Source organism: Esox lucius, chromosome 21 (genome assembly GCF_011004845.1).
Source record: "Esox lucius isolate fEsoLuc1 chromosome 21, fEsoLuc1.pri, whole genome shotgun sequence".
Classification (NCBI taxonomy): Eukaryota; Metazoa; Chordata; class Actinopteri; order Esociformes; family Esocidae; genus Esox; species Esox lucius.
Window position 1 is genome coordinate 18988647 of NC_047589.1, and position 13323 is coordinate 19001969.

General features: G+C 41.2%; 1 protein-coding gene and 1 long non-coding RNA gene across 5 annotated transcripts in view; both read right to left on the minus strand.

The window, feature by feature from the left end:
- Positions 1–13323, minus strand: part of rttn (rotatin) — a 56087-nt gene that overhangs the window by 12923 nt on the left and 29841 nt on the right. For all 3 annotated transcript variants that reach the window (XM_020041969.2, XM_010891206.4, XM_010891205.4), the window contains exons 29-37: positions 11751–11879; positions 11484–11594; positions 10722–10880; positions 10371–10448; positions 10026–10215; positions 9648–9736; positions 9435–9528; positions 8790–8991; positions 8587–8677 (exon numbers count right to left, since the gene is read on the minus strand). In XM_020041969.2, the coding sequence (XP_019897528.2) occupies positions 8587–8677; positions 8790–8991; positions 9435–9528; positions 9648–9736; positions 10026–10215; positions 10371–10448; positions 10722–10880; positions 11484–11594; positions 11751–11879 (1143 nt within the window). The remainder of the gene's footprint in view (positions 1–8586; positions 8678–8789; positions 8992–9434; positions 9529–9647; positions 9737–10025; positions 10216–10370; positions 10449–10721; positions 10881–11483; positions 11595–11750; positions 11880–13323) is intronic.
- On the minus strand, positions 368–7219 carry LOC117593611. 2 transcript variants are annotated; one of them, XR_004575066.1, is made up of 5 exons: positions 5532–7219; positions 3577–3713; positions 2648–2810; positions 1774–1963; positions 368–421 (listed from the first exon to the last, which is right to left on the minus strand). It is a non-coding gene; the product is annotated as an uncharacterized LOC117593611 (long non-coding RNA). The 2 variants fall into 2 exon arrangements; XR_004575065.1 differs by having other exon boundaries at positions 3577–7219.

The window sequence follows — 13323 nt, forward strand, 5'->3', positions numbered from 1 at the left end:
AATGTGACGTCATACCCATGGTATACAGTCTCACAAACCAGGTAGGTGGAATCATGAATACCTATTGGCTGATAGCCAATATATATGGGACCGTATACCATGGCTATGATATCACTTTAATTCTCTAATTGCATTGGGAACTATTTCAGTAGAGCAACAAGGCCCAGCAAAGGTTTATGGTGTATTGCCAACATATTCCATGAAGCATTGTGCCTAAAAACAGCTCTTAGTTTTGGTATATTGGGCATATACCACACCCCTCATGCCTGGTTGATTACATGAACATTGACAATATCCAAAGTCTTACATTATATAAACAGCTCTAGTTCCAGTATATTTAATGATTGAAATGAAATAAAAAAAGCACCTCTTCAGTGTTCTCGGTCTCTGTAGTAACGGACATTTCTTGGACATGGATTTGCTATGAAGAGAAAGAAGACATTTAAAATCATTAGCCCAATAGTATTATAATATCAAACTAGACTCAAACGGTTTAACTAATCACAAACACTAGAACGTCTCCATAAGACATTACGTCCTCCTACACCAGTATTAGATCATAAACACACACACACTCCATAAAAATTGAAAACAGTTCAAAGTGGAATTAAACAGTCTCCATATGGCATGCTGTCCTCGTACACCAGTATAAGATCATATACACACACACACACTCCTCAACACATGTAAACCGTTCATACTGAACATTTATGTTTGAAAGTTCCCTTTAAGGCATGGCATCCACATATAGAAGCACAGAGAAACAAATCCACGTCACCATTAAAACCATGAAGAATATTAATAATAGGAAGCACTCAAATATTTTGATGTCAGCACATCTGGCAAGGGTAAGTTACTGAATTGCCTTTCCAATTTAAGATCTTACTCAAAGATTTCAATTGTCTAAGCCAGGTGGTTTGTATATTGGATGCTGATTGTCCGACTGCCGTGATACGTGGAGGCAATAAATCGGGGGGAGGGGGGTGTTATATGACCAATATACCTCGGCTAAAAGCGGTTCTTAGGCACGATCAAACACAGAGTGCCAGGACACAGGAAATATTTCACAAACCCCAGAGATGCATTAATGCTCTATTAAATTGGTTACCAAACACAATGAGGGCAGTAAAAAGCAATGTGACGTCATACCCATGGTATACAGTCTCACAAAGCAGGTAGGTGGAATCATGAATACCTATTGGCTGATAGCCATGGTATACGGTCCCATATATATTGGCTATGATATCACTTTAATTCTCTAATTGCATTGGGAACTATTTCAGTAGAGCAACAAGGCCCAGCAGAGGTTTATGGTGTATTGCCAACATATTCCATGAAGCATTGTGCCTAAAAACAGCTCTTAGTTTTGGTATATTGGGCATATACCACACCCCTCATGCCTGGTTGATTACATGAACATTGACAATATCCAAAGTATTTAATGATTTAGATGTTAGGGCACCGGGTAATTGTATCACACAGTACACCTAAATGGATGCATCGTAATTCGTAATATTCCTCCACTAATTTCTTGAAGTGTTTCCCTTAAATTTTTTACTCGTCTGTTTATACAACAAAGAGTTGTCAGTTTGTTTTTTTTCAACTTGTTTTGAAAGGAATAATTTGTATGTTGTGCAAATCTAATGGCAAAGACTACAATTACATTTTCATTCCAGGTTGTTACACAAAATGTATATGTCCAAGAGTTTTGTATACTTAGTGTTGGCAAGCCACTGTATCTTAGATTATGCTTCAAAGAACATTAGAATTTACCTTATTTCGCCACGGCCAGTCCGAGTCACCATAATCATAGGAAATTTCCTCTCCAGGTTTTATGTCGGACGTTGCAAATAAACAGAGATGGGGCTTCCCTCCAACTGTTAGCCTTTTCATTTTGCTGTTCGGATTGATATGGTCATCGTTGACAAATCTGGCAAGTGATTCAGTGTTTGCTGCATCAATACTAGACAAATAGAAAAATATTTCTTAGGCTTTTTGCTAAACCAACTATTCTATTAGCCTACATTATCACTGTACAAATATACACTTTCCAGTGATAAATGCTGTCATGTTCACAATTAAATATACCAAAAGACTGCATTTTAAACCTATATTTTAGATGCAAGTAATTTATGTTTGCAGCCAATACAACTACAGATATTATGTCACTCCTCCAGTGCCCGCCCTATTCAGACATCTGGATAACTACCCTGCTAAAATCATGCACATGCAAAACCTTCTTGCAATCTCCGGAGGTTGAACCCCCATGGGGAGAACCAAATTAAACATTATTACTTTGACAATAATTAATGGGAGCTTTGAATGACTACCAAACAATCTACCAGTATATGCAGGGCAATTAAAATGTCACTGTGCAAACATTTTTGAACAGACATGCCTCTTTAACAACACTAGCTTTGGTTCCAATCCAAGTTCAGTGCAGATTTCCATAATCCAGGGTGGTGAATCTGATTACATAATATAGTTTTTTGGCAACGCCCCCCCAATGTTTGGCATGGGGCTACCTCTATAGCTTTCGACAATCATTGCCCATGCCACTTTAATAGTACCAAAAATTATAGGTATGTAGTTCTTGCTTCAGAAAGTTAAGACTTTCATAATGTTACAAAGTCAGAACCAGACTTACCACCACAGTTTCCCATTGAAACTTAGGTCAAACATGAAAACATTAAGGGCATCACTGTATTGTATTCTTCTTCTTTTGCTCTCATCAAATGTAATAAAGTCCCCTCTGTATTCCAGCAGGAAGTCTCCTTTTCCAAAGTAGCTATTGCTGAATACTCCATGACCTACACAGGAGAAAAAAGTAGTTAACATTCATTCATATACTATATTCTACTGTGCTCTACTGTTGATGTCTATGACTAGCATAGGTGTGTTATGATCTGGAACAAAATGTGTGTTAGCACGGTGCTCCTATTTCTTCACCAGTTTGTATTAGAACGAGGACAAGGACATAATGACCAGCATATACTGTGAAAAAGGCTGTGTTTCCATATTAATGCCCATGGTTTTGGAACAGGATGTCCAACAAGCTCACATAGGTGTGATGGTCAGGTGTCCACATACTTTTGGCTATATAGTGCATGTGGACTGGATTTTGTGAATTTGGCTAGTTCAGCCACAACCATTGATTACAGGTGAATTTAATTGAGCACACAGCTATGAAATCTCCATTTACAGTTCATCAGTATCCCACCCTGCTAAAGGGTGCTAATACCAATCAACTTTCAGTGCTGTTTTAGTGAAGCTGAAATGTCTAGGAGAAAACACAGCAGAGCCATGTTTTTAATGCCATATTGCCCAGCCCTACCTCACTGTGCCAAAAATAGAGCGTGTTTGACATTTCAGATAACTATTTTGAGATTACCCAAATATAAACTGTTCTTGTTGAAATGTAAATGTCAATAAACAGGTTTTTAGAACACAATTTTATCCCTGCATTTTAATGCAGAATCCTGTGTTACCGAGACCTCTGCCCCCTATACATTTCAGTGTTTTGTTCAGATGTAGTAAGCATGGTCATAAGTCAAAATGAAAGACTGTAAAACTCACCTTTGAAGGGGTTAATGAACTTCTTTAGAAAACCAACTTTGTCCAGTGAATTGGAAATATAATATAGTGCATCTTGTTCAGGATTTCTGCCCCTTCCTCCTCTCCTTTCTTTGAGGCTCATTGTTGTTTATATGTTCCTAATCAATGAAAAGCAAATGCTACCATTAATTATGGATTCAAAAACATATACATTCAAAACATATAAACAAGAGAATATTAGAGATATGACCAATCAACATCACATACAATGCTTAGGCTGCCACCGTTTAAACTACATTTACAAAATACCCAACCTCACATGGCTAACAAATAAAAAAAAATAAAAAACACACCATACTAGACAGTCAGCCAGAATTGCTAACGTTACAGCACTCTCCATTCTGACCGGAAGATGTTGCAAACTCGTATGGCTCAAGTAAAAAGATCCTGTCAGAATTCTGTGCCTCAGTGTATGCATGCCTCCTATTCTAATCTTGCAGAATTGATGACGTGCTGCCGCAAAATGCAAGTTGGGTTTATCAGAGTTACTTGAATCGTGAGAGCCCTAATTTCATATTGAATAAACGTATTCATGTTATCAATCAACGGGATTAACCTCCAAAAAGATGAATACGTAGACGCTAAATATTTTAACCATAGTCACTGTATGATGCTGGTTAGCTGCATAATTGCATAATGCAAAGCACCAATCTGCTCGCGTATATGTTATTGTACTTGCTGCGTTATGAGGGGTGGATAATGCATTTAACAGGCCTAGGGAAGCTACTGATATGACTTTCAAAGTCACTTAATGCCTGAACAGTGCCTCAAAATAACACCCATAGGCAAATGATCATTACCACAACAATGCTTTCTGTTGTCGAGCGCTGATATTAAAGACCTATTCACCAATATTGCAGTGTCATGGATAGATCACCTAATGTTTGTCAAGGGTTATGATAATGTAAGTCTTCCTTAAGTTATCCCACATTTAATTTAATAGTTGCTATTACTACAATATATTAATGTACGTATCAAATGTATTATTTTATTTCCTTTTGCTGAAATGCCTGCATAAACACAAATACTTTGGGATTGCAATAGTTAACTTAAGGTCCATAAACTTACACTGCATTAAATATATTAGAACCCCGACATTCAGACTTATAGACGTATTTATAGGCATTCAGACATATTCAACTATGTAAATCTGTCTTAAGTTCACATTCCTAGCAGTATCATACAAGCAAAAAAGGATACAAAATATCCTCTTTAAACAGCAAATCTCATAATAGATTTATAGCTTATTTATATCATGTTAAACTCATGCGCTACACTGTACTGGATGCATAATAGTTTTTAGCCTCAAAATCATAATACCTTTCTTAACAAAACAAAGTAAATTATTTTTACTATATACATAACCATTTGAAAGGGAAATGTGGAGATTAAATGGAAATTACTTAATTCTAGTCTAATTGAAGCATTAAATGTAACATTTTCATCCTTAGTAATGCCAAGATCTGATGTCTCCCATGGTAGGTTCATCTCTTTTTCTCTACTTCTGATCACCAGCTTTCAAATTCAAAACAATTTTAACAATATGTTGACCTGGGACCTCAAACTTACTGCCCAGATAGAAAACATTACTTAGCTAATCATAGTCCAAACTAGTAATCACTAGAAGTGTGAAACTGGTCTAGTATATAAACTAGTCATATTTTAATGCAATGTGTCATGAGACAGGCATCACAAAAATGTTACACCTTTTATTTTTCTAAATTTCAGACAATAGTATAAAACAAAAATTGCAAGATTTAAAGCGAGCAAAAAGATAAACCCTCATGATGTACTGACATTGAGAGCACCCGATGTTCACAAATTCATGAAACTATTAGCATTTCTTTCAAACAAAAACTGCACAAGCTTGTGAAAACACAAAACAAGTGAAAGACCTTATGTATTGCATAACATACCTTAACAAGGGTCTCTAAATCAGCTCCAGAGCAACTGTCCTGGTTGTTGTCATTCCAACCCCATGTATATGCAGCCACATTCAGTTACTAACCGTATAAATATTTCTTCACTTGTGAAATACAAAGTCTAAATATTTCTTCACTTATGAAATACCAAGTCAATCATCTGACCAAATGTGCTGCGTTTACATCACAACCCAACATACAGGGTTATTTGAACCCAACTGTAATAGTGAACTATGAGTGATGAAAGACAGTTCTCCAACTCAATATCAATTGTGGCTTTAGTATGGGGCTACTCAGCCACAACAGGTAGACCTATCAATGTACTTGCCACTCGTTCCCCTTGTTCTTACTATTAGACCGCACAGGACCCCCGCAGTTGAGCAACAACGCCTGAATGCCTTTTTAACATGTGTTAAAAAGGCCTTCACTATTTAACACAGAGTCAAACTTACCCAGCCACTATGCCTAAATAAAATTACAAAATACATCGGCCAAGTGTTTTGACAATACACTATATTCATATTATATTACTATTACTCACCTATTTGGGTGAATGAGGGATACATCAGTCAAATTATCAGATCATGACAAGAGGAACACTTGTCATTCCTCAAACACGGCCAAACACAAAGCCATGTATTGGCTTTTTATACAGTTTCTAAACAACACTAAAAGCGAAATCATTTTGAGAGAAGAAACTGCTGGCACTTCAGAGCCCATTGAATGTCCATCATTACATTCGCTAACGTTAGCTTGAAACAATTACTTAACTTACCGCTAACAAGCAGACGACAACAATTAACTCACGTTTCGGACAGAAATACGATATTAACAAATGTTTTAAGCACATGCAAAAAAAAAAAAAATTAGCCAGACTACAAAAACACTCAGGACTGACTATAAAACTGCGAGACACTCCAACAATAACATCAACGCAAGTTTAATCTCAGTAGTATTAACCCATTAGCCTGCTTGAACAACAGAACAGGAGAAGTACAGTACATAATTACCAAGCTACAAGTACTATAGCAGTCATTACTCTACCCTGTTCACGTTTGTGTTTAAACTGCACATTTTATATATTTTAGCTATAAAATTGTAAACTAAATAATACATTTGATCAATTGTGTGAATAGAAAAATTACTTACCTATTTAGTAGTGAAGATAACCATTAGAAAAGTCCTCTTCGCGTCGCGGTTTCTTTCAGGTGATGTCTTCTGAGGTAAAATAAACTTCAGCATAACTTGGCGGGGTTTCACTAGCTATAGGCTCGCGACATAGAAAGTTGATAGTTTGCCGCCAGAATGCGGTGACTCACAGCCGCAACCGCGAATCAACGATCGTCCCCGTTATTGACAGAAGCAGTAGCCAATCGGTGATCAGACATGCATACAACCCATGAGCCAATGAAAAAAAATCGTATCAAGCTGCACTACCAACAACCAGACATAGGGGGAGTATGGGCTGTGTGTGATACACAACAAAACCAGGTCTTTATGGTATATTAGGACATGAGTTAAAAAAGCAGGACATAGTTAATAACAATGAAATAAGTACTTCTACAGTGCCCGACTTATGGGGACATTGAAAATGTCCTCATAAACCAAAATGTCCTCATAGTGCTGGTGAGATTTCAGGTCAAATGTCCCCCTATACCATATAAACAAGAACACACATACACACACACACACACACACACATACACACACACATACACACACATACACACACATACACACGTTTGTATGGCTACCCTCATGGGGACCAGAAAAGAGAAATTGCATGCTCCCTTGCCCTAAACCTAACCTTAACCTAACCCTAATCTAAACCTAACCCTAACCTTAATAAAGTAACATTTATGCCTAAACTTTACCTATAATGCCTAACCATAACCCTAAACTTAACCAACAACGCCTGGAACTTAAAGAAACCCCAATTCTAACTCTAAAATGAATTGTAAGTTTGACCCTAAACCAAAACCCTGAGTCTGAAATTGACTTTTGGTCCCCATGAGTATAGTTAGACCTTAAACACACACACACACCATTTACAAATGATACAGTCAAATTACAGAAAATAAAAAAGAACATTTCAAATAATGAGATACCCGGGTTGAGTGCTACATATGTCAGGTTTTTTGTGGGACGGTGGATATAAACTGTGCAGGAAGAGTCTAGTGACAGGTTGAATATCTCAGTGAAAATAGGGAAGATCAGGGCACGGTTTGGAGAGACCCCGTCAAGGCCAACAGACACCCTGCCGTTGCATTTGTTCTGTTGACTTCCTGCACACACAGACGTGCAGACACAGATCCACCCATTAGTAACGTCACCAGGCAGTGTGCGCTCACTGCGTTAAACCAATGTGATGGGATGCTATCTTTAGGTACAGCAAAGTTTACATCTGTCAGTGGGTAGGTGGAAAAAAAAAGTGAAAGCAGAAATCGCCCCCATCTTTTCATTCTCCAATCTGCCACCAAACCAACCACAGGTTGGTGATATAGACAACAAAAGAAAAATCACAACAATGAAGACCTAAATTAAAAAAAACGTTAACGCATATCAAGTGGAACATATAAAATTACGATGAAAGAGGCGTTGGTTTGAAGTGGTTTAGAGCATTTAATTTCCTCCCCCAACTATTATATTATTTTTCCATTTTAGAACAAAACATTATAATAGACGTTTTAAGGACACAGAATGCAGCGTGCGGAAAACTGTAGACCATTAAAACAAGTGCATACCAAAAACTTGCTAAATAAATCACCACTTGTGCCCTCCAAGGTGGCGTCCCGGACTAAGGCTCTTGCATAGCACCAAGCTGACCGCCACTGTCTAAGTTCTGTCCTTGACTGTGCAGCTAGCTGACCAGTGACTGGGCTGCACAAAATGGCCAGCATCGCTCATCAGCACGGTCCTACATTACCGAGCAGGGTGCAAAGCTAACAGAGGTCTTCAGGTTAGCAAGAGCGCCATCACATACGCTGACCATATAACACATGAATAAGTTAAAGCATCTGTTGGTACTGCATGATGGTACCCAAGTTACCTGGCTTTTAATATCCTCCTGGTGCTCAGGTAAAGTGGTAGGGGTCTTCAGCTCCCCCAGACATCGCTCTATGGCTACCGCATCCACGACACTACAGCACACAGTTAACACAAACCAGATGTCAAACCATGCTTTCAGACAGGACACTGTCGTGCACAACGACCAGTAGAGCACTGCAAAAGGAGCAATGTTTGACCTCTGACCTTGCTAACGATTGGAGAAGCTGGCTGTGTCCGAGAGCCGATAGGGTGAACTCTGGCAGCACGGCTAAGAGGTTAGACAGGAGGCCACAAACGGCCGATAAAAGGTCAGGGGTCACGATAACACAGGAGGGGTTTGGAGCGACGTTGCCTAGTCTGGAGTCCAGGGACAGGACAGAGCCACTGGTGTCTGTACCACTCTGACCTGTACAGTAGAAGAGAGGAGCAGATGGGAGTCGGACCTACAGTACAATGCAGGGAAATTACAAAACATTAGAAGGGCCAAGTATCACACCAAACATGTTTCTGTGCACAGGCAGTTAGCTACCATATAGTAACATCAAGGTTGACTTGGAGAACAACTGTGCACAAAACCGGCTCGCTAATAATTCACACTTCATGGGTTAGGGAGATCTGCACTATATAATACTGGCTCACATCTACAGCAGATACTTCAGCAGACATCGTTCCATCACAACAGCCTGATCAAGCCAAACAGGGTAAGAGCAGTGCATAGAACGCTGGTACCACAGCAATTAGGTTCTAGTGGAAGGTTTTAAAGCCTGAGGTTTGACAGTAGAATGAAAAAAGAGGACAGAAACATCAGTGGCCAGAAAAAGACGTAGCCAGAAAACGTATGCGCAGGACCTTGAGCCATCAGTCGGTCAGCGGGGGAATCAGGTCCAGTGGCGCTGAAGGAGGTGGGCATGGGGGACTGATGCCCAGAACCCCCAGGTAAGACCTGGGGAAGACCAAACATCTTTACACAATACTCTTATCCAATCAGAACCAGAGCTTCTTCGGGCCCATACAAACAGGGAGGTCTCCGGAGGTACCGGCCCTGCTGTAGGTTTTACTCACCAGGGTGCTGGATGTGGACAGGGATCCAGAGCCCCTGCTCTGTGGGGCTGGGTTAGAAGACCTCCACAGCCCCAGGGAGTCATCCGCATCTACACAGACACACAGACACACAGACACACAGACACACAGACACACAGACACACAGACACACAGACACACAGACACACAGACACAGACACACACACACAGACAATACCTTCAGAAAAAGCTTACAGGCCCATTTCCAGATGAACACTGAACTTCATATGTATACTCACCACCTTTCCATAAGATTTCAGACGTACTACTGGGACAACAGACACACACGATCCCCTGACTGAAAGCAGACAGAGGAACACAGAGCCAGGACAGAGGTGTGGATAGACGCAGGCCCGGTACCTTCAGTGGTGTCGTCCAGCAGGCCCGGGTCTCTGGCGGACGGCGTCAGGTCGAAGGCGTACCTGCCCCGGTAGCAGGACGTGGCCATTTGGGCCGCGTGCTGGAAGAACTGACAGTGATAGAGAAGAGCCTGCAGGGCAGGAAGACCAACCAGAGACACACCGGAGGAGTCATCATGAACACATGGACTCTAGGGGGACAGCGGGTAGAGAGAAGAGTGGTCATGTTCAGTCTCAATGTGAACAAGGAAAAAGACTCAATGGAAAGGACTTTCCACGTCATTCACTTAAGTCAAAACCAGGTTTACCATAAGACGGCAACAAAACAACCAGAAGAGCCACTGACCTGCCAGGTGGAGTCATTGGCCTGGCCTGTGGTGGAAGGCATGGGCATTACCAGGAGATTCTGGAGGATGAATACTGCCTAGAGAAACAGAGGACGAGAACACTGACATCTAGCGGTACATAGCAGGTACTGCAAGCACAAAAAAACTAAAAATGGTTCCACAAAATTTTGAGTGACATTTTCCCTCTTTTACCGTTTATTGACGATGGATGTCAATTAACATTAAATTGTTGAATATTACCCAGCAGGTGCCAACATGGCTTCAGTGGATGATTAAATCAAAATCAGGTAAAGCACAACAGCCAGACTGTCTCTACTAGTTGTTCCAGGACAGGTCATGGTGTAACATACCTCTCGGCGGACCATGCTGCTTTCCTGCTGGTCTAAGAAGATGTTAAGGAGAGTTCCCCACAGACCTCCACTTATATTCTGACAACTGCTACTCAGAGCCTGGCACCCACTGGGCACGGTTGTCAAGGCAGAGCCCACACCAAGGCTGGCAAACCTCACCTAGGAATTGAATGGAAAGAAAGTGGTGGCGAGGAGAGCAGGGGAGCGAGTCGAAGGGGAAGAGAGGAGAAAAAGAGAGTGGAAGCAGGTGGTTTGAGTGTGAATCCAACAGCAGCCAGATTAAAACATGACGGATACCTGCCTGACAGCCCTAGTGTCCCCATAGTCAGAGGCACTGTTCCAGCGCACTGGTTATTTGCACTGTCACTTTACAGTGTCACTGACACTGGCTGTGATCAACAGAAGGAGCCTGCTTGCCAAGTGAGTTTTTCAAAATGACTTCTAGAGAAAGAGGAAAAAGGAGAAGGGGAGAAGAAAACTGCCATTTGCTTTTGGTTGTCAGTGCCTGTGAACTGAAGCGTAGGAGTTATATATGATGGTGTCCCTCAGAAGTCTAGTCTAGGAATAAGCACCGGTTTAATAAGAAACTTTGGAGCAGAGAACTTTTGTCTGAATGCGTTTCCCCACCATCTTAGACAGAATATGACTCTTTCCATTAAATAGAAACTTGCTTCTTCCCATTTTTGTTTCTGGTCTGTTCATCCCCAAGACGACGGTTGTTGTGTGCGTGTGTGTGTGTGTGTGTGTGTGCCCGCGCATTACCTCTGGGTCTCTGTCTACCCACAGCGGTATTAGCCAGGCCAGACCAAGCGTAGATCCACTATGCTCATCAGATCCCACTTCCTGCCCCAAAGACCACTGGGAAATGAACTCCTGGAACACCCCACCCAAAAAAAAAGAGAAGACAATCACATAGGTCCAGATATCCAGACTGAAGCAGCAACAAGAAGCGCATGCTAAACAAACTTCATTCATCAGTTTCACACAGAATCATCTGTACCTCGGGGGTGAAACTATTTCCCTACTGACCTTGTCCTTGTTTTGGGCCATCATCTCATGGGACAGGTGTAGCAGACAGACAACAGCGTTCTTGGTGACTCCTTTTCCCATGAAGGACAGTGAGTTACCGCCCCACTCCACATAGAATGACGAGACCACCTGGACAGAAACCACCGCCGGCGGAGCGTATTATGTATCAGCATTCACAACGCAGCAGGCATTGTCTACTGTGACAGAATGTGAGCCAGGGCCTCGGGATTTTACTCTGATGCTGCTTTCATAACCAGTTGGGAGGTGGGAATTGACCAGTTGTGAAGTCCTAACTACCAGCTGGATTCAATTAAGAACTATGAACCCGTTGGGAAACGCAGATTGGCGGATGGCCAGAAGCTGCATTAACTAAAAGTAGAGCGATCGTGCTTCTAAAAGACGACACTAACAGGCAGTAATACTTTGTCGCTAGGTTTGCCTCACACGTCCCACTCAGTAAGGAATACGAAGACACCATGACACCGGGCCAGGTGCCCACTTGTGACTGAAGAGTGTGTGTCAGCAGCACCGTATGCTACTTCCCAATCCTGTCTACCAGCCGGGGGTAATGTGATGGGCTGTCACTGTTCACTAAGACCAACACAGGGGGCATTTACCCACTCATTGAAAACGTCAGATTTGGCTTTAGTATATAGAACGGGAGCTGACACTTTGTGATCTTGAAAGGGAATAAGGACGAATATCTAAGATCCATAAGTCGCCTGACGTAACCGCTGAACTTTCTCTCTATTAATGGCACTCTCTCACTCAGGGAGAGGGGGCAGTAAGCCAGTGAGCAGTCTATGGAGAAGCTGTTAGAAAAGATAAACTTTAAAAGCCGCAACCTGACGTGAAATAAAATGTACATGGTATGTACCACAATAGATTGCGGTTGCCCAATTTTCTGTTTTCTCTGTGATAAAAAAATAAAATAAAGTTTTTCATGTGGATAATTGTTATTTCACAAAGTTCTATCGAAGCACTTTAGTCGGGGGAGAGCAATGTAAGCCTGACAGCGCATTCACTCCTGCTCGACCCTGCCCTCCCTGAATAATTTATGAACTAAGGCAAATCTTAGATATTCGTTGTTATTCCGCAGCTATAAAACAAAGATGGTTAACAAATGTGTCATGTCTTTGGCCAGGTCAGTATCAACTGCCAACGGCTGTTTGAATGGAGAAGGGAGATGCTGCGATGTTGCCAGCTGCATAAGGTATATTCTCAATGAGCTTGGCAACATAGGCTACCATTAACATTTAGTCCTCTCTATTATACCCAAACTTTAGATAAAACATGGGGGGCTAGAACAATTCTTATTTACTGTCCACGCCACTTACAAAGATCTAGGACAGTTTGAAATGCAGTAATTCATTTCAATTACAAAATGTTTATAGGCAACCTGTTTTAAGGAAATAGTCTAAAATGTTTATATGTTTCTGCATCTGATAGAAAGACCTACAACAAGACAGCATAGCCATAACCTAAGGACCTAGTGTTTCCTATTCTGAAAATGTGCTTTTATGCATTCATTCAGGCCAATGCGGTCCAAACCGAGGTCCCATAAAAAACGGTT